Source organism: Macaca fascicularis, chromosome 2 (assembly GCF_037993035.2).
Source record: "Macaca fascicularis isolate 582-1 chromosome 2, T2T-MFA8v1.1".
Classification (NCBI taxonomy): Eukaryota; Metazoa; Chordata; class Mammalia; order Primates; family Cercopithecidae; genus Macaca; species Macaca fascicularis.
Genome location: NC_088376.1, coordinates 33,187,121 through 33,209,852, shown reverse-complemented (window position 1 = coordinate 33,209,852; position 22,732 = coordinate 33,187,121). Strand labels below are relative to the sequence as shown.

General features: G+C 40.2%; 1 protein-coding gene across 2 annotated transcripts in view; it reads right to left on the bottom strand.

The window, feature by feature from the left end:
• The window catches only part of LOC102137568 (collagen alpha-4(VI) chain-like), a 106,230-nt gene extending 84,609 nt beyond the window's left edge, over positions 1–21,621 (bottom strand). Inside the window, exons 1-6 of one of the 2 annotated variants that reach the window (XM_005545728.4) lie at positions 21,524–21,621; positions 15,947–16,035; positions 11,962–12,564; positions 9,179–9,766; positions 7,880–8,485; positions 4,389–5,018 (exon numbers count right to left, since the gene is read on the bottom strand). In XM_005545728.4, the coding sequence (XP_005545785.3) occupies positions 4,389–5,018; positions 7,880–8,485; positions 9,179–9,766; positions 11,962–12,564; positions 15,947–16,022 (2,503 nt within the window). In that variant the 5' untranslated portion in view covers positions 16,023–16,035; positions 21,524–21,621. Of the gene's footprint in view, positions 1–4,388; positions 5,019–7,879; positions 8,486–9,178; positions 9,767–11,961; positions 12,565–15,946; positions 16,036–21,421; positions 21,479–21,523 lie in introns of those variants that run through there. The other variant, XM_074031019.1, reaches the window with a different exon arrangement.
• Positions 21,622–22,732: the final 1,111 nt, after the last annotated feature.

The window sequence follows — 22,732 nt, the reverse complement described above, 5'->3', positions numbered from 1 at the left end:
AGACGATGAAGAACCTGAGCAATTGATCCCAATCTTCCCTCAGTACTCATTGTTCCCTTGGCAGCACCTGTGACTCTGCCTACGGGTACTCTTTGGCCAAGAGCATGATCAGCTGGCACACTAGGAAGACCAGAATGCCTGGGAGTCAGTCTAGAAGCAGCCACCACCCAATAACTCGCAGAGGTTGGTGGATAAAGACCCCAGCTCCCTTGTTCTTTGCATAGAACCACTCTAAGGTAAGTCCTGCATGGTTTCCCTGAGTCTCTAGTTGCCTGTAGCAATAACCTGTAGGTTACTCCTCACCCCGAATTGGTTCTTAAATCTCCACTTTCCTGTCAGCATCCCCTGGGATCACCACCCAGATAAATAATCTGCATCCAAATCGTTGTCTCAGAGTCTGTTTCTGATGAACCCCACTTAAGACATGAAGGAACTATAACTTGACATTTCTCAACTGGGGAAGTTAAGGAAATGAAAGTAAAATCAGAGCACATTTGAAGCTATGAATTGTTTAAGATTCCATTATTCTCTGCCTCCCATCCAAGTTATACTTTTTAAGGACATGGGCAAAAGTGTGTACATCCTAAAATTTAATTTAATTTAACAATTTGACTTAAGTTAATTTAAAACATTCTCTATTAAATGAGTCTGAATTAGGAAACAACAGATGCTGGCAAGGCTGTGGAGAAATAGGAATGCTTTTACACTGCTGGTGGGAATGTAAATAAGTTCAATAATTATGGAAGAGAGTATGGTGATTTCTCAAGGATCTAGAGCCAGAAATACCATTTGACCCAGCAATCCCATTACTGGGCATATACCCAAAGGAATATAAATTATTCTACTATAAAGACACATGCACGCATATGTTTATTGCAGTACTATTGACAATAGCAATGACATGGAACCAACCCAAATGCCCATCAATGATAGACTGGATAAAGAAAATGTGGTACATATACACCATGGAATACTATGCAGCCATAAAAAGGAAAGAGATCATGTCCTTTGTAGGGACATGGATGAGGCTGGAGCCATCATCCTCAGCAAACTAATGCGGGAACAGAAAACCAAGCACCGCATGTTCTCATTCATAAGTGGGAGTTGAACACTGAGAACAGATGGACACTGAGAGGGAAACAGCACACACCAGGGCCTGTTGAGGGGTAGGGGGTTGAGCGGAGGGAACTTACAGGACAGGTCAATAGGTGTAGCAAACCTCCGTGGCACACATACACCTATGTAACAAACCTGCACATTCTGCACATGTATCCCATTTTTTTTAGAAGAAATTGTTTTTAAAGAGAGTCTGAATTAAATGAGTCACCTTGTGTTAAAGCCCAGTCTCCAGGGCAAGTGGCTCTACATTTAATCCTGTCTCCTTGGTTACTAGCATGCTTGGCCCCCTTGCATCTCAGTTTCCTGATCTATCAAATGAGAATATTGACAGCTACTCAATAAGCTTATTGAGAGAAGACAGTAATATCATGTAAACAGAGCAGAGTTCAGTATTAAAGATGTAGAGTTAAGAGTAGCTGGTGTTTTATTTTGTCATCTAGTAGATTCCTTTAAAAAAAAAAATCTTTTCTCCAATCCCTCTCAATAAGGGCAGCCCAGCCTTGAGTTGTTAATCTCTGGATTCCCTTGACCCCAGGAAGGGCCTTTTCATTTTCTTGGCTGAAAGGTAAGTGGTCTGAGGTGAGAATTGGGCTCCCCTGCTCAGGTCTTCATGTGGGAGGACCTGGGTCCATGCAATATGTGGGGCATACTTTAAAAACCCTTGTTGTTTATATGAATGAAATTCAAACGTAATTGAGTGTCCTATATTTTATCTGGTAGTGCTATCCTAGAGGGGCATGCATTGGAAAGAGGTAAATAGAAGCTATGATGATTTTACCAGAATTTTGTCTTGGATGATCACAATAATCATAATATCTACCATTTGTTGGTCATTTGTCATGTGTCAGATACTCTGCTAAGCACTTTATGTGTATGATTGATGTGAATGCTCGGCAACCTCCAGACTGTAAGAAATACTCTCTTTCTCTTTTCCCCCCATCTGCTAAGACTGACAAGAATGCAGGCAATATTTAGGGCCCTCAGCTCCTCTTGACGATCAAAGGGCCCTGGACTATAGTGAAGCCCCCTTGGGCTGCTCCTGTAGGGGCTGGCTGCAGAGATGCCCTTTCCTGCATAGTGGTCCTTTTCTCTGATGCTGGGCAGCCATCTTTGTGTCACCAGTGGATGCTGGGACCCTGCAAAGTTTGGGTTTTTGCCTTATTTTTCCACAATTTCCCCTTACTCTCCAGAATTCAGCAAACACTTACCATGGGGTAAATGACTCCTTTCTCTACCCCCTCTAAGCTACACTCCTTTCCAATGCATGCCCCTCTAGGATAGCACTACCAGATAAACAATCCTTCTAGACTCTGGGCTACTTTTTCTGATTGCGAGTTTCTTTTTAGCTTCTCTGCAGTATCCAAAAAAAACAAAAAAACAACAACAACAACAAAAAAAACAACTCTCAGCTCTTCATAAACTGCTAGTGCTCCTCTTCTGTCCTTCTCATGTACAGAGTATAGGCAGGTAGGCACACGGAAATGAAACTCACATTCAAAAATTTTGTTTCTCATTCCCAGAACGGAGAAAGGAACTAAAAATATAGGTCAAAGAGAAAGATAGAAATTTGCTTAGATGTTTCAAATTTCTAGACCTCAGCACAAGTAATCAAGAAATTACCAGATCACTCAGTGTTTGTTTAACAAGAAAAAAAGCTCAGTGATTTTCCCTTGAAGACATGATTATAGCCTTGAATTTTTACCTCGATTATGTACATTTCAACGATTCTAATTTAAATCTATGATTCTAATTTGAATCTAAGAAATACTAGCATGGGTAAATAAAAATAGATAAGAAGACAGACAGACACAAAGATTTTCATAACGGCCAGTAAGTGCCAAATCTAGGACTTAAAATTTGGGCATTTATATGCCAAAGTACATACGCTTAACCACTATGTTTTTTCTGCTGTGTGTGTTTTTTTGTTTAACTGCATATGTAGTAGGAACTCTCCTGAGCAACCTCCACTTTAGTGACTCACCAGATAAACCAATGTTCTCCCTTTCCTTTGTAAAGCATGAGTGATGCTCCCATAAAACACTGAGTGCCTGAAGTTCTGCTTCACCCAGTGAAAGAACAAGCTTACCAAGATGACTGGGTTTGTCCCCAGCTTGTTTATGGTAGTCTTGTTGTTATAATTACATAATTAATCAAATATCGTGCAAATGAACAGGATTTGAGTGTGAGTAAAAGAGGTTTATTGCATCTATGAAAACCAGTTTAACTGCTTAGAAAAAGACTCAATAAAAGAAAGTTGTTTTTAAAAAAATTGCCAGTGTACTAGACAGCATTACAAAAGATGGCATTTTAAGTTTATAAAAATCAATAGCTATTTCTGTTTCTGTTTTGAATTATTTCAAAAGTCTTTCTCCTTTAAAAGAAACTGAAACTGGAAATTATTGATAACATAATATTGGATAGTTTAAAAAGAAAATACATGAAATCCAATCAGGAGGGCTCATACTCAAAGAAGCCTTGGCCCTATACCAAAAGATTGGCAAATTAGCATTCATTTATATGTATTAAGTTAATTTTTTAAATTTCAAGTATGTGAGAAACAATAGTTTCTGAGAAGAAAATAAAAAAGAAAATAACATTTTAAAAATTCAAGTATGTTTGTATCCTTTTTAAAGTAGTTGCCTGTTTCAATGACTTAAGATTTGATCAGTCCACACTCGGTTTCTTAGGGCTTCTACTGTAAATATACACAGCTCTTCATCAAACTGTTAAAGCAGAAGGGGGCCAGGCATAGTGGCTCACACCTGTAATCCCAGAGTTTTGGGAGGCCAAGATGAAGGATCACTTGAGGTCAGAAATTCGAGACCAGCCTGGGCAACATAATGAGACCCTGTCTCTGCAAAAAAATTATAAAATTAGCTGGGCATGGGGGTGCATGCCTGTAGTCTCAGCTACGTAGGAGGGTGAGGCTGGAGGATCACTTAACTGGAGGAGTTCAAGGTCACAGTGAGCTATGATCGTGCCACTGCACTCCAGTCTAAGTGACAGTGTCAGATCAAAATTTACATATTTTTTTAAAGGGAGGAAGGATAAGATAGGAGGTGCTAGAAATGTTGCCTTTTTACTTCGTTTTCTCCTGCATTGTTTGGCATCAAGATAAACAAAGTTTCCGTTTCTGGTTTTTTAATGAATTGACTTCAAAATCTTTTCTTTGTTGGAGGATAGAGGAGATGGGTACATGGAGCAACTAAAAAAAGACTTAAGAAAAGTTTTTTATTTAAAAATACCAAATTTGGAAAAGACCGTCCTACCTTCTTGTAGGGGATAGCTCATCCCTCTAATGGAAACTTTACTGTCCACCATCTCAGAGCAGAGCTGGTTTATAAGCTTGCTTCGTACTACAGAGAGCTGCAAAAAGGATTCCAGGGGGACTGAATACTTCAAATGAGGATATGATGCTATCTTCTCCAGGTCCTTACTCTCTGAGACATTCTGGGTGCCCACTGCATAGATGGTGATGCCTGCCCTTCGGAGGTGAGAAGCGGGTCTAGATACACTGTCTTGGGAGAAGCCTTCCATGATGACCACAGCTATCTGCTGCACACCGTGGTTGGACCGGCTGCCCTTCTCCTGAATGAAAACCTCGTTTCTCAGGAAATCTAATGCAGCACCAGTCTTCGTCCTTCCTCTTCTTTCCCGGTAGGTTAATTTGTCCAAATGCTCCAAGATTTTGGCTGGATTCTGAAATGTATCCAGTGAAAATTCGAGTCGTGGTTCCTCACTGTAGAAGACCAAGCCAAATCTCACAGTATCAGGATGAATGCTTAAAGAACTGACAATGGTCTTTAGGAAATTGACAACTTGTTGGAAATTGGGTTGCCTAACCCTGCTAAATTCCTCAATGAGGAATACTAAGTCAGCCCGGATAGCAGTTGTGCATGCTGCAAACAAGCAAAATCAGAAAGAAGGGCTTTAGCATAAGAACAGAATAATAAAGACAACATTAATATATAAAAGCTGTATTATGATATATTTTATATGTTACGTAGTATATTTATTATTATAACTATAATAATATATATCATATGAACTTATATTTCTACATTTTAGAATTCAATAGAAGCCTTTATTTGGCATGACGATCAAAGAACATCACAGGGTTCATACCTATTTCAGAAATTCTCACATGGAAGAGTATTCACATCACTTGCAAAATATTTAAAGATATGAATATCAACAGTAAAGTGCTTCAAGATTGCTTTTCAATTTATCTAAGTCCATCACAAGAATCTGAGTTTTGACTAATTTTTCTTCATTTTTCTAGTTTCAAGAGACCCTGGGTCAAATTCTCAGTTATAGGCCTGAAACCTCCTAAAAGATGAAAATTAACTGTGGCTGTTAATTTCTAAAGGTTTCTCTGATCAATGTCATGTCATTTTAACAGAGGCAGCCTGAAATGTTGCAAGTTTCTATGAAAAATCTTTATCCAAATATTAGGCTAGCTGGCTGTTTCATTTTGCTACAGAAGAACCTTCCCTTCCACTTACCTCATATGAAGGAATAAAACATAAACTTGCTGCCAAGAAGAATGCAAACACCACTCTCTCTATTTGAAACAGTGCCTATTGCAGGGAAACCCACTGTGTCCACATAGTGTCAAGGTCCATATCTGCTTTGATCTGTGAAAAAGGAAATCTCCCTAGCAGAGAGCCAAAATCATTCATGCAGAAGCTTGAAACCACTGTGTAAACGACTGAATATTGTAAAACAAGGTTTAGGGGCAATAGAATAACCTTTTAACTTTCTCTTTTGTCTCTTGGTGTCCTGAAATGTCCCCTGTGGTCCTTTTTCATAAAGAATCAAAATTCAATCCTAGATTTTAAAGGAGGATGTTGTCCACAATTTTAGCAAGTCTAAAACACAGACTCTAGAAACTCCAGACATCTTTGACATCTCCCTTCCTTCACCTTCTTATACCAAGGGCTGTTATTCTCCTTTCAAATTGTCTTCAGGATTCCTTCCTTTTCCTCATTATCAGAGCTACCCTTGGGCTGGGCCCAGACATCCTTTCCATGTGGCCAGATGACAGCTCAGCCTTAAAGTCCTTCTGAGTCTGAGGTGCCATTTGGAACCCAGCCTGCCTGCTGAAGGTTTCCTGAAAGACTGCTTTGGTCATGTCATATTTCTTGTTTAAAAGTAATTTCCAATTACTTCTAGTGTCTTTGGGATCCTGTAGTCAGGGTCTATCATACCTAATCCAATCTCATTTCACTAATTCTGTACTCTTCCACTGATCCAAATTGGCTCCATTTTTAAACTTTCTTCCACATTCATCCAGACCATTCCCATTTCCACACCCTTACCAGGACGTAGACCCCTTACATGGTTCTTCCCCTTGCCCAGAGTACCCTCCTTCCTTCTCCTGTGTATTAAAATAACACCTGTTACTGAGGGACCAGCACAATTCCTTCCAGCTCACATCTTCTAGTATGCCCTCCTTTTGTACTATCTATCTCTACTTAATGTAGTACCTCCATAAGGTGTTTCTTAGTTCCTTATTACCACTGTTTGGATTTTCCTCTTCTTGTCGTATATGTGTTTGCCTTTTTTCTGCCCATAAATTTCCAAAGACCCCAAGCTCTAGATGTTGATAGGTCTGGGCAGAGTTCAGAGAAAGGAAAAATTGGCCACTTATAGTTGTAGGGCTCAAAGGATGCTTCATCAAGAGGGTAACTTAAGAACTGAAGGGTAAATTTTGACTGTGGGCATCACAGGCTGATATTATAGTGTATTCAAGAGCAGAGACAGAGGTGGGAAAGCATGATATACATACAGCAAATGATGAGTAGCTCAGCTTGGTTGGTGAATAGAATGTGTACAAAGACTTAGCAGGAGATAAGGCTCAGTGGTTCTCAGCCAAGAGTGGTACCTATCTACAAGGGACATTTTGGAAATGTATGGGGATGTTTTGGATTACCATAATGATTCAGGGATGATGCTGGCAGAAACTAGGGATATTAAACCTCTGACAATGCACAGGACAATTCTGCACTATGAATTGTCCTAACCAAAACGCCATCAGTATCTCCCTTGAGTGTCTTGGATGCCAACATAAAGAAGTACTTTATCTAATCTATGGGGAGAAGCCTGAGTGCTCCTTCTCCTGGAAAAGGTATATGGTAATTTAGATTCTTACTCAGAAATATTATCCCCTTACTCCTTATTCCATGGGAAGACACACTTTTCTACTCTACTCATTTCAACATAGCCATATGACTTGCTTGTGTCGATGAAATGTTAGCAGATGATGGAGCAGAGGTTTGAGAAACGCTTATGCCATTGGTTTTCTCTCTGGTACCTCTGCAATTACCAGGAGAAGAATACGCCCAGACTAGCCTGCTGATCCCAGGAATAAGATAAGAGATATGTGGAGCAGAGCCAAACCTAGATCAACCAACACCCAGACAAATCCCAAATCTGTGAAGAGGCCCAGACAATATCAGCAAAGCCATTTGTTTGGGCCCAGCCAATATCAGCTGTTCCTCAACCATCTGTGAGAATAAATGATTCTTCTCAGTCACTGACTTTTCACCCAGTTTGTTATGCAGCATCATTGTGACCATAGTTAACTAAAACAAAATTGTGTCTGAGCCATCCCATGCTTCCTACTCTTTCCTGTCTGCTAGTGCTAGTGCCCCAGTACCGAGGAATCCAGAATACCCACCTTCTCTGCTCTTTCCCCAGACTTTCCTCTTACACTGAGATCTCCCAGTGACTCACATATCCTCAGACCAAACCTTACCTCCTACAGCCTCCTCGTTGGCTGTAATCCTGTGCTGCTGCTGTCCAGTGCCTTGGATCACCACGTTCATATCTTCTACTATGTGTCTGACTTCATCTTCTCTCTGCATATCATAGACAAGGTCTGGAGACCCCATTCCTTCCAGTTCTCTCCTGTCAAAGTCCTGCACACCCACAGACATAACTTTCACGCCTTTCTCTCTTAGTCTCTGTGCAGCATCCTGGACTTCATCCTTAGATTTGCCTGAGTTAATGACCACTGCATACTGGGGAATGCCCTGGAGATACCGGCTTCCTGCTTCCTCCTGGAAGAATGTCTGAAGAAGGTATTGCAGTGCCTTGCCTGTCCTCCTGGAGCCACCCAGGGGCACAAAACGCTCATGAATGTGAGCTATCATCTCTTTCTGGTTCTTGTAGGTATTGAGCAAAAACTCAGTGTGACCTTGATCACCATACTGAGCCAGCCCAATTTGGTACTTGTCCCTGCCAACCTCCAGCATGCCAACCACTCTGGAGAGGAAATTCTGCATCCTCTGGAAACTGGCCCGTGATGTGTCCTGTGATGTGTCAGCAAGAAAGACCACATCTGCATAGGCTTTGATGAATTCTGGAAGTAAAGGGAAAGGGAGACCAGGGGGCCAGAAAAAGACAAAAGGAGAAAGTGAATCAAATCAAACTTTCACAAAAATTGAATACAAGGATGGTTTTGTGTGCCCAATGTGAGAGGTAGAGGTACTACAACTCTCTGTATATTGTACTTCCCTTCCTCTATGTGGGACTCTATCACAAGGCTTTTACTCTCGTATAGCCTGCTGCCTTATTGTCTGTTTTATTACACTAACGTACCTTTCAATTACTCTTGTTCAAACAACAGAGGAGGCAAGGGAAGTTAACTGAGGACACACTTTATGCTAGAACTTTTTATACACTTTATCTGATTAAATCCTCGTAAACCATTCTTCTAGACTAGTATTATTTTCTTCGTGCAGATAGGAAAATTGAAGTGAAAAAGTGAAGCCACCTGTCCTTGCTCACATAACTAGAAAGTGGAAAAGACAGGATTAAAAAACAGGTCTTCCAACTTTCAAAACCCATGCTGTTTCCTTTGAACAACATGGCAAGATGTTCCTTTCTACCCACAAGAACTCCATCCAACCTTCAATGCCTTCTCCTACGAAGTCTCCCCAGGTTCTCCAGTGATGCCGGGCACTCCTTGCCCTCCCATACACCCAGCGCATTCTGGGTTATATTGTAGTGAGCTGGCATGGTTGGAATCTTGGGTTCTAACACAGCTTCTTACCTTTTATCTTACCCTCCACTGCTGAGCACAGAGTCTGAAGAATACTTCCTGAAAAATCCTGCAGGATATTGAAGTTTTCAGTGTTGAAGAGAAACTTCTCAAATGGTTCACTGGCTATTTTTTGCAACTCTTGGACATCCTGGACATTGACCCCTACCACATACACAACAACTCCATCTTCTTTCAACCGGTCAGCCACCTCCTGTACCTCATCGTTTGACTCCCCATCTGTCACCAGGATAACTATCTGAGGAACTCTGTCCTTGGCCCGACTGCCAGACTCCTCAGTCAAATAGTTGGTCCTGATAAACTCCAGGGCACTCCCTGTGTTTGTGCCTCCTGTGCGGTATGGCAGATTCTGGATCTGCTCCAAGACCGTGCTCTTCAGAGGGTGCTGGTTCAGCTGGAAGGCTGGGTAGATGTTGTCATTATACTGGGCAAGTCCCACTCGGACATGGTCACTGCTGATGTCAAGCCCCAAGACGACGGAGTAAAGGAAGTTCTTGACTTTCTGGAAGTTTTGGGGTCCGATGCTAGTTGAACTGTCTACTAGAAACACAATGTCTGCAAGGGCTGCTTCTCTGCAAGCTACAAGAGAGATGGCAGAAGGGATTAGATTACTGGATCTTCACTCAAAATGCTTTGAACCATTGAACCAATGGTTCAAACTGCTTGGAACCAATGCAGAAAAGAATAATGACAGACAGCCTATACTCAGTGGTCCTCAGACGCTACCCTCACCCCAAATGACAGTGTGCTCAGAGCAATAACATTAACATCCCCCCATACCTTTCCTTCTCTCTGCTCCATCACCTTCTGAGATTTCAGACCTGCTCTACTGATACTTCCAACCTTGAAATCCACTTAGACAATCCCTTAAATTTTATTAAGAAGAAAAGCACTCTGTAAATTAAGCAACATGCTAAGAAAGGGAATGCATTCTTTCCAGTCAGAAAAAGCCATCAGCCTCCTATCTTTTGACAAAGAAACCTCGTATCTAGGAGTGTGCTGGCACCAGCAGGTCAGAAAGCTAGAATATATCCTATGGTCCTTGACACATCTTATTGCAGCTCTATCATTTAATAGCTCTGTGACCTATTTATCACTCACCTCTTTTGGACTTAATTTTCTTCTCTGCAGCACTGAAATATTTACACCAACCCTCATACTCTCCCAAGGTTGTTTTGAGGATAAAAATAAGATAATCTACTATAGCACACAATGTCATGCTCTGCTCAGTCCTTTTGGATTTCTTTTTTACCATTCTATGCACTGCTCTTTGGAAAACTACCCTCCAGCTAATGAAGCTACTTTTCTCACAATATTTAAAAGCCCAGATCCTTGCTTGACCCAGATTCAGGGTCAAGACAACTTTGAGACATAATGTACACCAAGTTCCCCTGCAGGATCAGGCTAAAACCCTTTACAGAATTTTTGCCTGAAATCATACCCTTCCTTACTTTTCTCTACTGCTCTGTCCTGAATACCCCACATCCTTACTGACCATTGCCCCGGGAGCTCTTCCTTAGCAAATCATGTGTACGCAAATTCTTGTTTCAAGCTCTGCTCCCCAGGAATACAACCAAACAGCCCTGCTCTAGTGGAATGGGTCTGCTCTAAAAGATCTGGGATCAAGTCCCTAGTTCTGCAATCCACTTGAGGTACCTTTGGCCTCAGTTTTTCTCATCTAAAAATGCGAACAATAATACTAATTACGCTATGTATCTAACAAACTTGAGATGATCAGTCAGATGAGCAATGTAAATAAGCTTTGAAAACTATGCAGCGCCAGACAAATAGTAGCTATTATTACTCTGAATATAAAACCTCTTTGTAAACCTCGAAGTGCCGTACAAAAGGAAGATATATAATATACCACACACCTGCTGCATCAATGGGTCAAAAGTTTTAGCGCTTCTTCCAATTAACATACCCTATACAGAAATACCAAAATAATGAATAAAACATGAAGAGTCTGTCCTCTTGTGGGTTTTGATGGAACCCACAAGCATTCTTCTCTTTCTCTACTCAAAGTTGTATGCTTTATTATGGAGTTTAGTAATTAATTTGTAAAGAATTTTCACCATTTTATGCCCTATTACCAATAGAAGCACAAGGTTGATGACAGGTATATCATCATCACAGGTTATGACAGGTAATAACAGGAAATGCTTACGAGTCCCTCTGGTTGGCCAGGTATAGTGCCAAGCACTTTACTTGCACAATTTTGTTTAATGCTTTTAACAACTCTCTGAGGCAGGTACTATCATCCTAGGGAGAAAATTTAGATTCAGAGAAGTAAAGTAACTTGTCTAAGATGACCGTTTCTCTACTTTGTAAGATTTGAACACAGATCTTTATTTTCCCTAAATTAATCATCCTAACCAGTATATTAAACCAACAGACTTGCAGTTAAATTAGCAAACATCCTAGGGGAACTACTGCCCCTCTCCCTTCTCGTCCTTCATCCAGGCAACATGTGTAAGTTAACCTAGGAATAATAATGTCATTCTAGAAACAAATGAATCTTCATTCAAAAAAGGAATTATACTACATCAGTATATAGAACCAGCATAAGGCCCACAGGATTTATAAAAAGAGTTGATGAGGCTTTGGTCAGTGATTGAAGAGGAGCATAGGGTTGACTTCATGAAATTTTAATTTTAAAATTAAGACATGCACACATATGAAAAATAAAAAGATAGGCAGAGGGATGAATAAGAGATCAAGCTTTGAGTTTCATGACTTCCAGATCAGAAATAAAAAAGAAAAAGCCTTTGTACCTGGAGAGACGTGGTCAACACGTGGAGCTGCCTTTGCCAACATATCACAGAGCTCCTGCCGCAGCTTCTGGGCGAGATTGCTCAGACCAGAGAAGTAAGGAACAAAGGAGGTAAAATTCTCCTGAGGACTACTGGCAATTTCCCTGAGTTCTGCCCAAACTGCATCTCTGATGCCAATAGCATAAAGCAGGATGCCTGCCCGCCTCAATGCCTCCGCAGGTCCATGGACATGGTCCTCAACTGGCCCACTGCTGATCACCATGGCAATCTGAGGTACCCCTTGGCTTGCCCGGCTCCCTGATGCTTCCTGGAAGTGGTGGTCTAGAATAAACTTCAGGGCCAGGCCCATCTTCTTGCCCCCAGGCTTAAATTTAAGCTGCCGAATGTGTCTCAACACATCAGCTTTGCGGTGGTAGGTGGAAAGCAAGAACTCTGAATGGGGCACATCGCTATACTGGGCCAGACCCACACGGATGGTCTTGCTGCTGACATTGAAACTGTTTACCAGAATGTACAAGAAGTTCCGCACACTGCGTGCATGTTGGGGGTTGATGTTGGCGTCCACCAGAAACACAACATCTCCCAGAGAGGCCTCCCTGCAGACTGGGAAAGAGAATCACTTTCAGATAAAACATCACAAATGACAGTTACTGGATGGAATTCCATTGCTCCAGACTCCGTGCCTTTACTCCCCACAGATCTGCCTGCACAGCATGCAGCCTAGACACATCATCATCTTCCCTTGTCTTCCTATGGCTACCATCTTCTCCTGCTCACCTGTCACTCTCTGTTCCATTCTGATAGACATTTGGCCCTTCAGTTAGATCACCCATCCTGCTTTCCATTCATCTCTTGACCTAAACAAAAGAACCCAATTTTCTACCAGTAGTGGATGCTATTGGTACCCACCTAGATCGCCTTTACTCGTTGGCACACCTATCCCCCAGCTGCTTCAAGTGCTACCTGTGACTTTCTCCAGAGTCCTAACCTTGGCTGAAGGGAGTGACTTCAATTGGAGACATCTGAGAAGTTACACCACTACCACCACCCTGGGTGGCCAATGTCTAATCGACATGGAGATACAAATGCCTGGCCCACTTGCCTTCAGTGAAACAACCCTGCAGTGTTATTTAGACTCCATCACCACCTCTCATGACTCAGGCCAAGGTTTAACTTTACCTATCCTCTTCATCCCCTACTCTAACCCACTTCTCGTACTCCTTTACAGACTTTTTTCCCTAATGAGTACTTTCTCAAAATAATGTGTTCAAATCCCTGTTCCAAACTCTGCTTCCAGGGAACCTGACCTAAGACATCAACTTTCCAGCTTTGACTTCTGTACTCCCTGGCCACCCACCAGCCCCTTTTAGTTTGATCTTTGGCATTCCTGTAGGTATGGTTCACATTTGTCTTTTGGTTCCCTGAACTCAAGCTGCACTATGCAGCTACTTCTCCCCAACCCCAGCTACAAGCCTGGAAACCACCATCTCAACAGTGGCCAGGTCCACTGGTACCCCACCTGGGCCCATCCTGGCCTCCAGCATGGAAGAGATCAGACACTAAGTGGCTCCAGGACTGGAGCAAATCTCTAATCCTCTGTATCTCAAATAGTGTCTCTCTAGACTAAAGAGTTGACCAGATGCCCTGCTGTCTTCCAACTCAAACTTTGCTTTTCTATGATAAGAAGTACGATGTAGATTAAGTACAGTGCATGTGTAGATAAAAAGAAGAGGTGATTATGATCGATCTATTTGTCAACAATCACTATGATTTCTCCCCACTCCTACACCTCCCGCTTTGATTATATATGATGGTGGGAGGAGAACGTAAATTAGTAATGAGAATAAAAACAAAAGCAGAAACCAGCTAAAAATGACATTAGTTCAAAGTAGCTGAGAAGCCAAAAAAAAAAAATGATTTTCCCACATTGGTTAAAAATGTCTTGCACTTGGTTTTGTGCCAGGAGGGCTAAAATACTGAGCTAGGCTGGCCCTGCACTGTCCCTGCAGCCTCATCTCTCTGCCCTCCCCACCCGGCCTCACCCTGCACTGTCCCTGCAGCCTCATCTCTCTGCCCTCCCTACCTGGCCTGGCCCTGCACTGTCTTTGCAGCCTCATCTGTCTCTGCCCTCCCCACCTTGCTATCAGTTCCAGGCTCCCTAGTCCAGTGTCTCCAATTTTCCATGTTCCCACTTGCCACTGCACTTTAATATGCTCCCTTTCCTCCAAGTTTCTCTCTCTCTCTCTTATTTATTTCTTTATTTATTTTTGGTAAATTCTCATAGGATCGTGTTCTTTTATCTTTGTTTGTAATGTGATGTTCATGATTGTGCTTATTTAATTAATGGCAATTTCCCCAACTAGACTGTGAGCTCCATGAGAACAGATAACCATGTATTTTGCTTGTTTGTTCACCACATGAGCATCTAGCATAGATACCCAAAAATATTGAGGAAGGAAAGAATAGAGGAAAAGAGAGAAAGGAAAGATACAGCACTTATAAGGGTGGAAATCTTGAACATTAATGAAAACAAATAATGGAATTAAGATTTTAGTGCTAGAAATAATTATGTGAGACTGTATCTGCTAGACATGTGGCAACTGAGCACTTGAAATGTTGCTAGTATAACGGAAACTGAACTTCATATTTTACTGAATTTTGATTTATTTTAATTTAGAGAGTCACATGCAGCTAGTGGCCACTGTATTAGACCACACAAGTATAAAATAAGGAATCCAATTCAGCTATCTCACAGAGAAGGAAAATGAGACCTGGAAAGGCAAAGTAACTCATGTATATCCATTCAAAGAGCCAGAATTAAGACCCAGGTCTCCTCATATCTAGTCCACACCCTGAACTGCCATGAAGATTAAATTAGAAATCCATACTACAGAAAAGTAAAGACCAAGTGAGGGTCTAGGCAGAGAGGGTCTGGGGAGGTTGGTATAATCCAGGGACACTTAATCCACTTGTCACTTCTGGAGTCCTGTGTCCCACCTCTCAGAAGTTGCATAATGTTGGCCATAAAGCCAAGTGGAACCTGATCATGGGAAAGGCAGACAATAAATGAACTTCAGGTCCTTTAAGCTTTATTTCCCTTCAACCCTCCAAAGTGCAGTCTTACTGGGAGGAGAGAATTCAATGACTGTTCCAGGGATGGCTGACTGGCTTGTCCCCTTAACATCTCTTTCAGGGGTGATCAAATGCAAACCACGAAGTATTCCCCTGATCTTTCAAATCAGAGGAAACCACACAGCTGTAGAATATTTTCCAGGCAAGTAAGTTTCAGTTACATCATATGCAACTTGAGAGGTGTACTATACTTTCATAGATTGTCACTTTCTTAACCCCTCCACTAGTTCTTTGTAGTTTTAGAAGGTGTTTGAAACATGAAAAGACTGTCACAGCTTCTGTTCACAAGTGAAGGGAGCCAGAGCTAAAAGGAAAACTGAGAGAGCTTCATGGGTTTTTTTTTTCCCCAACAAATAACAGCCTGTGTAATTATATTTGAATATTTAAACCTCAATATTGTCTCACTGGGACTTCAGGCTACTCAAACAATCTTCTCCTGATGAGACTTTCATCTTGAAAAGTACCAACAATCTATTAAAATAACTGCAAAAAGTTGTAGCTGTGTCACTAGCACTCAGTAAAGCTATCCATCTTGTGATGATAATTACTCCTCGGAACAGCTCTGCCAAAGAGAAAAGACAGAATGCAGAACAGGCTCCTGTTTACAAAAGCGTTTGAGAACCTGGTAATACGTTTCAGAATATGGAACTTTTTAATATCTATTTTTTTGTCATTTGGGGTTAAGTACTGAAAAAACAAGTGCCCACCATTGACTATAAGCTTTCAGATTCTCACTAAATTCTCCTTCAAGGAATCAGTTTCCTCTTATTAATTACAAAGCTTCTGTAATATTTCCTTTTAAGATGGTCACTACCACTAGATCGTTTTCAGCTTAAAGAAACCCAGGTATTACCAATACTCTGTGACTTGATGAAGCCAAAACCAGTTTCAAGGAGGATGATCCCCCAAAATATCTTCCAAGTCTCCATTCTAGATGTGGACCTAGGGAAAAGAAAAAACCTTGTAATTAAAAAATGTGCCTTCATGCGCTTAAAATGTGTCCATCACATTGACTAAAAATTATACCTCATGAAGTTGATTTTTTTTAAAGCATAAGGATGTCTTTCCCCACATCAACATAAGCTTTATCAAAATAAAGAGGGAAATGTTCCCACATTGTTTCAATTGTGCAAGGAAAATGGTCTTGCTGATCCAACTCAGGAAGAATTTTGTAAACACCCAGAGTATACACCTCAGCCTTCACTATTTAAAGTTGTTCAGATGTGGCTATAAAAGGAGAAAGCATACAGGACATGGCATAGAACTTCCATTTCACACACTGCATTCATTTGGTGGGTCGTAAACATTTCTGAATGATTTCATTTGTATATTTATGCAGGAGTGGAATGACCTGGTAAACAGTTGTGGCATGCTAAAATATTCAGGTATCTCAGGAGCACATCTGCCTGCTCAAATAAGCCTGGTCTGAAAATAACTCATACATTCTCAAAAAAAAAAAAAAAAAGCAGAACATCAGACCTCCCTCCCCAAAGCTTAAATCCATTTCCAAAGGGGTCCATGGAAATTGTCTATTCTCAATTCCATTTCTACTTTTTTTACTCTAAGAAAGTCCATCTGTTTGAAAATAAGAACATGAAATTCCATTGAATGAGAGGTTCCAAGTGGAACAGGAAATACCTCATCTTTATAATCTTGGTCAGCCAACCTCACAGCTGTCTTCTGCAGAATGTATGTGGTTAAAAAGCAAGGACTCTTGGAGATAGACTGCCTGTGTTTGACTCTTTGATCCATTACTTAATAGTGGATCTCAGCCAAATTGCTTCACTTTTCTGTGCCTTGGTTTCCCCATTGGTAAAATAGGGGCAATAATAGCACCTACCTTATAGTGTTATCAGGATTGAGTTCATTATTGTAAAACACTTTACCCATTCCTGACACACAGAAAGCACTCTTTAGGTGTTTGTTAAATAAAGTAAACCTTCTTGGAGCCCCAATATTTTGTAAAAGTTCAAAAGAATTCCTCCATGTCTTTGCTATTGTGAATAGTTAAGGCACATTCTTAAACAAACCAAAGAGTTTAAGCAAGAATCTCTAGCATGTCTAAATCACTTCCTAGTCTTGGGTTCTTTAAATAGAACATTGTTTGGCAGTGATCATCACAACACCCAGGAATAGCAGACACCCAAAAGCTGCGTTTCTCTTTCCAGAAAGTGTTAAGCGCAACCACCCCAACTCCCTAAAAACACATCACTACTGTTCATGCTCAACTTACTCCTTAAGAGGGATTCAAAAATCTGAGATAACCACATTTATTTTATTCACTTTATTATTTACACTAAGAGAAAATACTGGGAGAAGTCTTGACTTTAAAGGAAGACCACAGGCCTTGATTCTGGTTTGGGCTTGGCTATTTTCTCTGCAGACCTGAGCACGCTGTTTCTCCTTTCAGGTTTTATGTGATGAATCTAGAGGGCTTAGCACCGATTTGAGTCAACTACTATACTGAGCACTATATTACAAACATGTCCCTGGGAATTGGTCCAGTGTTTTTCCAGAAAATAGATGTGCTATAATTAGATTTCTCTGTTCCTCAGTTTCTACATAACCTCCCACTAGTGCCTCCTCCCGGAGGTGTATAAGTAATTAAAGGAAAGATACTTTAAGACTTTAGATATCCGATCCTTCAATAAACTTTTACCCAAGGGTAAAAAGAAAAAAAAAATGCATGAAATCTTAAAGAATAGATTGCCCTAGAGAATTAAGAACTGTATGAGGGTAAAGAGCTTGAGAGTCTGAAGGTGTGAAAAATGATCCAAAATAAATTAATGGATCATCGTCATGATCATCATCATCATTGCAACAAAATATTACACTTCCAATTTTGAAACACTTGGATTAATAAAGTTACTGGAAAAATAAAACCTTTAAGTAAATGTTTTATATAATAAAACCTAAATATAGATATTATGTCTACATTTTCATTTTCCATTATGTCCCAATTATTACTATTCATGCAATTAGTCATAAAAGATAAGTATTTTTAGCTAATTGCAAATAAAGCTCTAGAGCTGTTTATGAAACTAGTGGGAAACTCAAAATGATAAACATTTATAAATAGTTGTAAACATTTTACAGCTGTGCATGTCTGTGTTATATCAATGAAGAGTTAAGTGTCTATGTATTAAGGATTTAATATCTACATGATATGTACTATTTCATTAAGATGTTTATATCTTAAGCTGCGGAAGAGATTTTGCATTTGAACACATGGGACTCCTTATGGAGGCAAGAAATAAAGTCATTAAATTAAATGGAATTAGATAGGGATAGCATAGAATACTGATTCTTTCTGGAAATAACTTTAATAGTTTTGCAATAGAAAGGATTTCTCTCAAAAATATACTGCTCAAGTAGTTAACTAAAACAGTCTATTTTTTAAGGTTCATTTATTCAGTTTAAAAATTACTTCACAACTGCCATAGTAACAATTGACTCAGGAAGAATCATCAGAGATTGCTAAAACCATTGGGTAAAAGTTTATTACATAACAGAATATGAATATATTTTCAAAGTATCTTCTGAAAAACTACCTAGAAATTACAAAGGGCAAAAAGTACCATTACAATGGAGAAACCTGATGGACATGACTTAACCAAGTGATCAATTACATCAATAATAACAGGATAAACCAACATCATCTACCTCCTGATGTTATGCATGAGAAAACTTAACACCACTTATATAGTATTTCTCCTTAAAATCCATGACCTAAATCTGATAATGAGAAAACAATCACATAAACCAAAACTTGAAGACAGTCTAAAAAAAAACCAGCCTGTGCATCTCAAAAATATTAATGTCATGAAAGACAAAGCAAAGGAATTGATTCAGATTATAGGAGTCCAAAGAGACATGACATATAAAGGCAATTCATAATCCTGATTTGGGGGAAAAATGCTATAAAGGCCATTGAATGAGACAGTAGACAAAATGTTAATATAGGCAGAATATTATATAATAATATTGTATCAAGGTCATGGTGAAACCCAGTTTCTACAAAAAAAAAACAAAAAATATTAGCTGGGCATGATGGTGCATGCCTGTAGTCCCAGGCATGAGGTGAGAGAACAGCTTGAGCCCAGGAGGCTGAGGTTGCAGTAGTCGCACCACTGCACTCCAGCCTGAGCAACAGAGTGAGGCCCTATCTCAAAAAAATACATATATATACTGTATCAATGTTAAATTTAATAAATTTGATTACCGTGTTGTAGTCATGTAAGAGAATGTCCTTCTTATTTAAAAATACACAGTGATGCGTTGTGGAGCAAAGGGCCATACTATCAGCAACTTACTCTCAAATGCTCAGCAAAATTATAATGATTCATAGAGAGAGGAATAAAGCATTGCAATACGTTTGCAACTTTTTACTGAATGTTTATTGTTTGCCAGACAAAACTTCAGGCACTAGAAACAACAGACTAAAAGAAACCATTATTTTCCTCAGAGAACTAGTGGAAAGAGAGATGGATAAATTGCAATATTGTGGGATAAGCAAATAATATAGAAAGCTATACAAAGTGCTGAGGAATATGGTGGGTGAGCACCTGTGTTCACCTGGGTGAAGAGTTTACAGAGCAGATGATGCCAGAGTGAAGACTTGAAGGATGAGTAGAAATTTGCAAGTGAGAATGTGAAGAAAGGGAGTTCCAGGAAGAAGAACAGTAGGTACATGCAAGGACACTGGAGAGGTACTAGACACTCCAAATACAGCCCGCCCACAGATTCAGGAGCTCAGGTTTAGGAGTGCTGGGGATGTGGTTAGGCCTTCATTAGAGCTCATGACCTACGCTGTCCAAGCTCTTAAGGCTTGATAAGTCTCATGGAGATCTTTGGTTTTCTGAAATGACTGAACTTAAAAGATGGGACAGAAGAGGGGACCTGAGCAGAATTCCTCAGTCTTCACAAATAAACCTTCTTAACTTCATTTAATTAAATTAGCAATGCTTTATATATCAGTCTCCTTCAAGGTTTTTGTTCTTCCTCTGTGGAATGCTCAACTATAAAATATGAAGATTCCATCTCTAACATCCTATGTCAGTGACTCTTAAACTTCAGTATTGCATCAGAGTAACCCAGAGGACCTGTTAAAACCCAATTTGTTGGACCCTACCTCCAGAGTTTCTGATTTAGTGAGTGTAGTGTCAACCCTTAGAATCTGCCTGCTGAGCTGGTCTGAGGAACCATATTTCGAAAACCATTCTTTAGACCAGGCATGGTGGCTCATGACTATTAATCCTAGCACTTTGGGAGACCAAGGCAGGAGGAGTGCCTGAGCCCAGCTGGAAACCAGCCTGGGCAAAATAAGACTCTGTCTCTACAAAAAATAATAATAATAAATAAAAAATAGCCTGGTGTGGTAGTGTGTGCCTGTTGTCCCAGCTTCTCAGGAGGCAAAGGTGGGAGAACTGATTGAGTCCAGAAGTCGAGGCTGCAATTAGCCATGATCATGCCACTGCACTCCAGCCTGGATGACAGAGAGGGAAGGGAAGAGGAAGGGAGAGAAAAAGAAAGAGAGAGAGAGAGAAAGGAAGGAAGGAAGGAAGGAAGGAAGGAAGGAAGGAAGGAAGGAAGGAAGGAAGGAAGGAGGAAAAGAAAGAAGACAAAAGGATATTTGACAATCAAATGTAAACAGAATGGTAGTCAAATTATATGAATCTTGGTAAACTAAACAGAGGAAATCCACTTTTAACTTAGAATTGCCCCCATAGCCTCTGTGACTACTCTGAGAAGGAGAGTCATTTTTTATCTGAGTTTTATATCTCTACTATGCCTGTTTAGTCATTAAATCTTTAATGTTTTCTTCTTCCTTTGGCCTTACCGTTGTAAACTAATCTCCAATTTTAAAGTCTCCCAAGGTTTTGCATCAGTGAAATAACTCAAAACATGCATGAGTCCCCATAACGTAAGTCGAGTTCCCCTTTCCATACAGATGGTAAATGCTGGATGCATTTCCAAGTATTTCATGTCTTCCTGATCAATAAGTGTTCAAAGAGTTGCAAACCCCCTTTATCATAGTTTTCATTTTAGGTATTACTCTTTCTCTTCTATCTAACATATATTCTTTCTTGTTGGGGGAGGTGTGGTTTCTCTGTATCTTTATCCTTATCTCAATTTCTCTCTATCTCTTTGCTATTAATGATGTCTCTTTCAGACTCTCTTTCTCATCTGTCTGTTTATACTTCTGTATGGCTTTGTCTCTTTCAGCATGTGAATGAAAGATAATAAATGCATTTGCAAAAATAAATAGAAATAAACTAAAAAACACCCACCCATAAAACTATTTCTGGGAAAAGGAAATTCCTCTTACCTGTCAAAATCTTTCAGGCTGGTCCTTTCAAGTTCTCTTTCTTGTCGTCATTCCTTACACCCACCCATAAAACTATTCCTGGGAAAAGGAAATTCCTCTTACCTGTCAAAATCTTTCAGGCTGGTCCTTTCAATTTCTCTTTCTTGTCTTCATTCCTTAAGAAGCTATTTTCCCTAGAGCACAGGAAGGCTGAAGGGCACAATGACACTTCAGCTTTTCCAGTGTTTAATACTCTCCCGGGACCATGGAAGGAGAGCAAGGGGAGGAGTAAGGGCTGTGTTTATGGCAACTGACACATTGCTCGCACTCATACATGCTTTATTGCCATTAAAAAAAAATGGTCATTCACTCTGTAAACACTGGTCTTGAAAATGAATGCAAAAACATAAGAGACAACATTGCCCAAAAGAGTAATAATAAAGTAATATAAATGAAATTACCTTTATTCTATTTTAATTAAAATTCCCAATAATTCATCATACTTATTCCTATTTCAATGTTTTAGTTTTCATCTAAAGTCTCTAGACTATAACTTCCCTGAAAGCAGGAACTGGGTGTCATTCATCTTTGTGTCATTCATATTCCCTAGGTATCCCATAGTAAACAGTCTTGCACATATTGAGTCTCAACACACCATATATAATGGATGAATGGATTGATGGATGAATGCATTGATGGATGGAAGAACGAATGAAGAAATAACTTAATGAATTAAACAATGACAAACGTTCCCTGCATTGATAAGCTTTACCTAGGCAGAGAACCTCAAATGTCTGCATAAATATTGGGTACTCTAACCTAGCTCAAGTCAATCAGATTAGAGTTGAGAGTATATATTTATATGCATGAGTTAGGGTAAGAGTTAAGCTGCTATAACAAGAAACCTAACAATAATATGGCTTAAAGGACAAAGAAGACTGTTTCTTTCTCACATGATTTAGTCAAAAGTGGGTATTCCAGGTCAGCAGAAGGCTTTCTCTCCATATTCATTCAGAGACCCAGGGTAATGCAGACATGCCATATTCAACACATGGCATCTGAGATTCCTGCAAGTCTCACCAGAGTAGCCAGTGGGAACGGTGAAACAGCTAAACCCAGAGACTTCCTCCTAAACAAGGAAGGCAGAAGTGGCTCACATCACTCCCACTACCATTCCATTAGTCAGAGCTTGGTCACCTAACCATGCCCAGCTGCAAGGAGGGCTTGTGATATGGTTTCCAGCTGGGCAGCCTATGTTCAGTTCAACTCTATTACCACAGAAGAAGGGGAGAGAGGATGGATTAGGAGTGAGGGGGTCAGCTACCATCACCA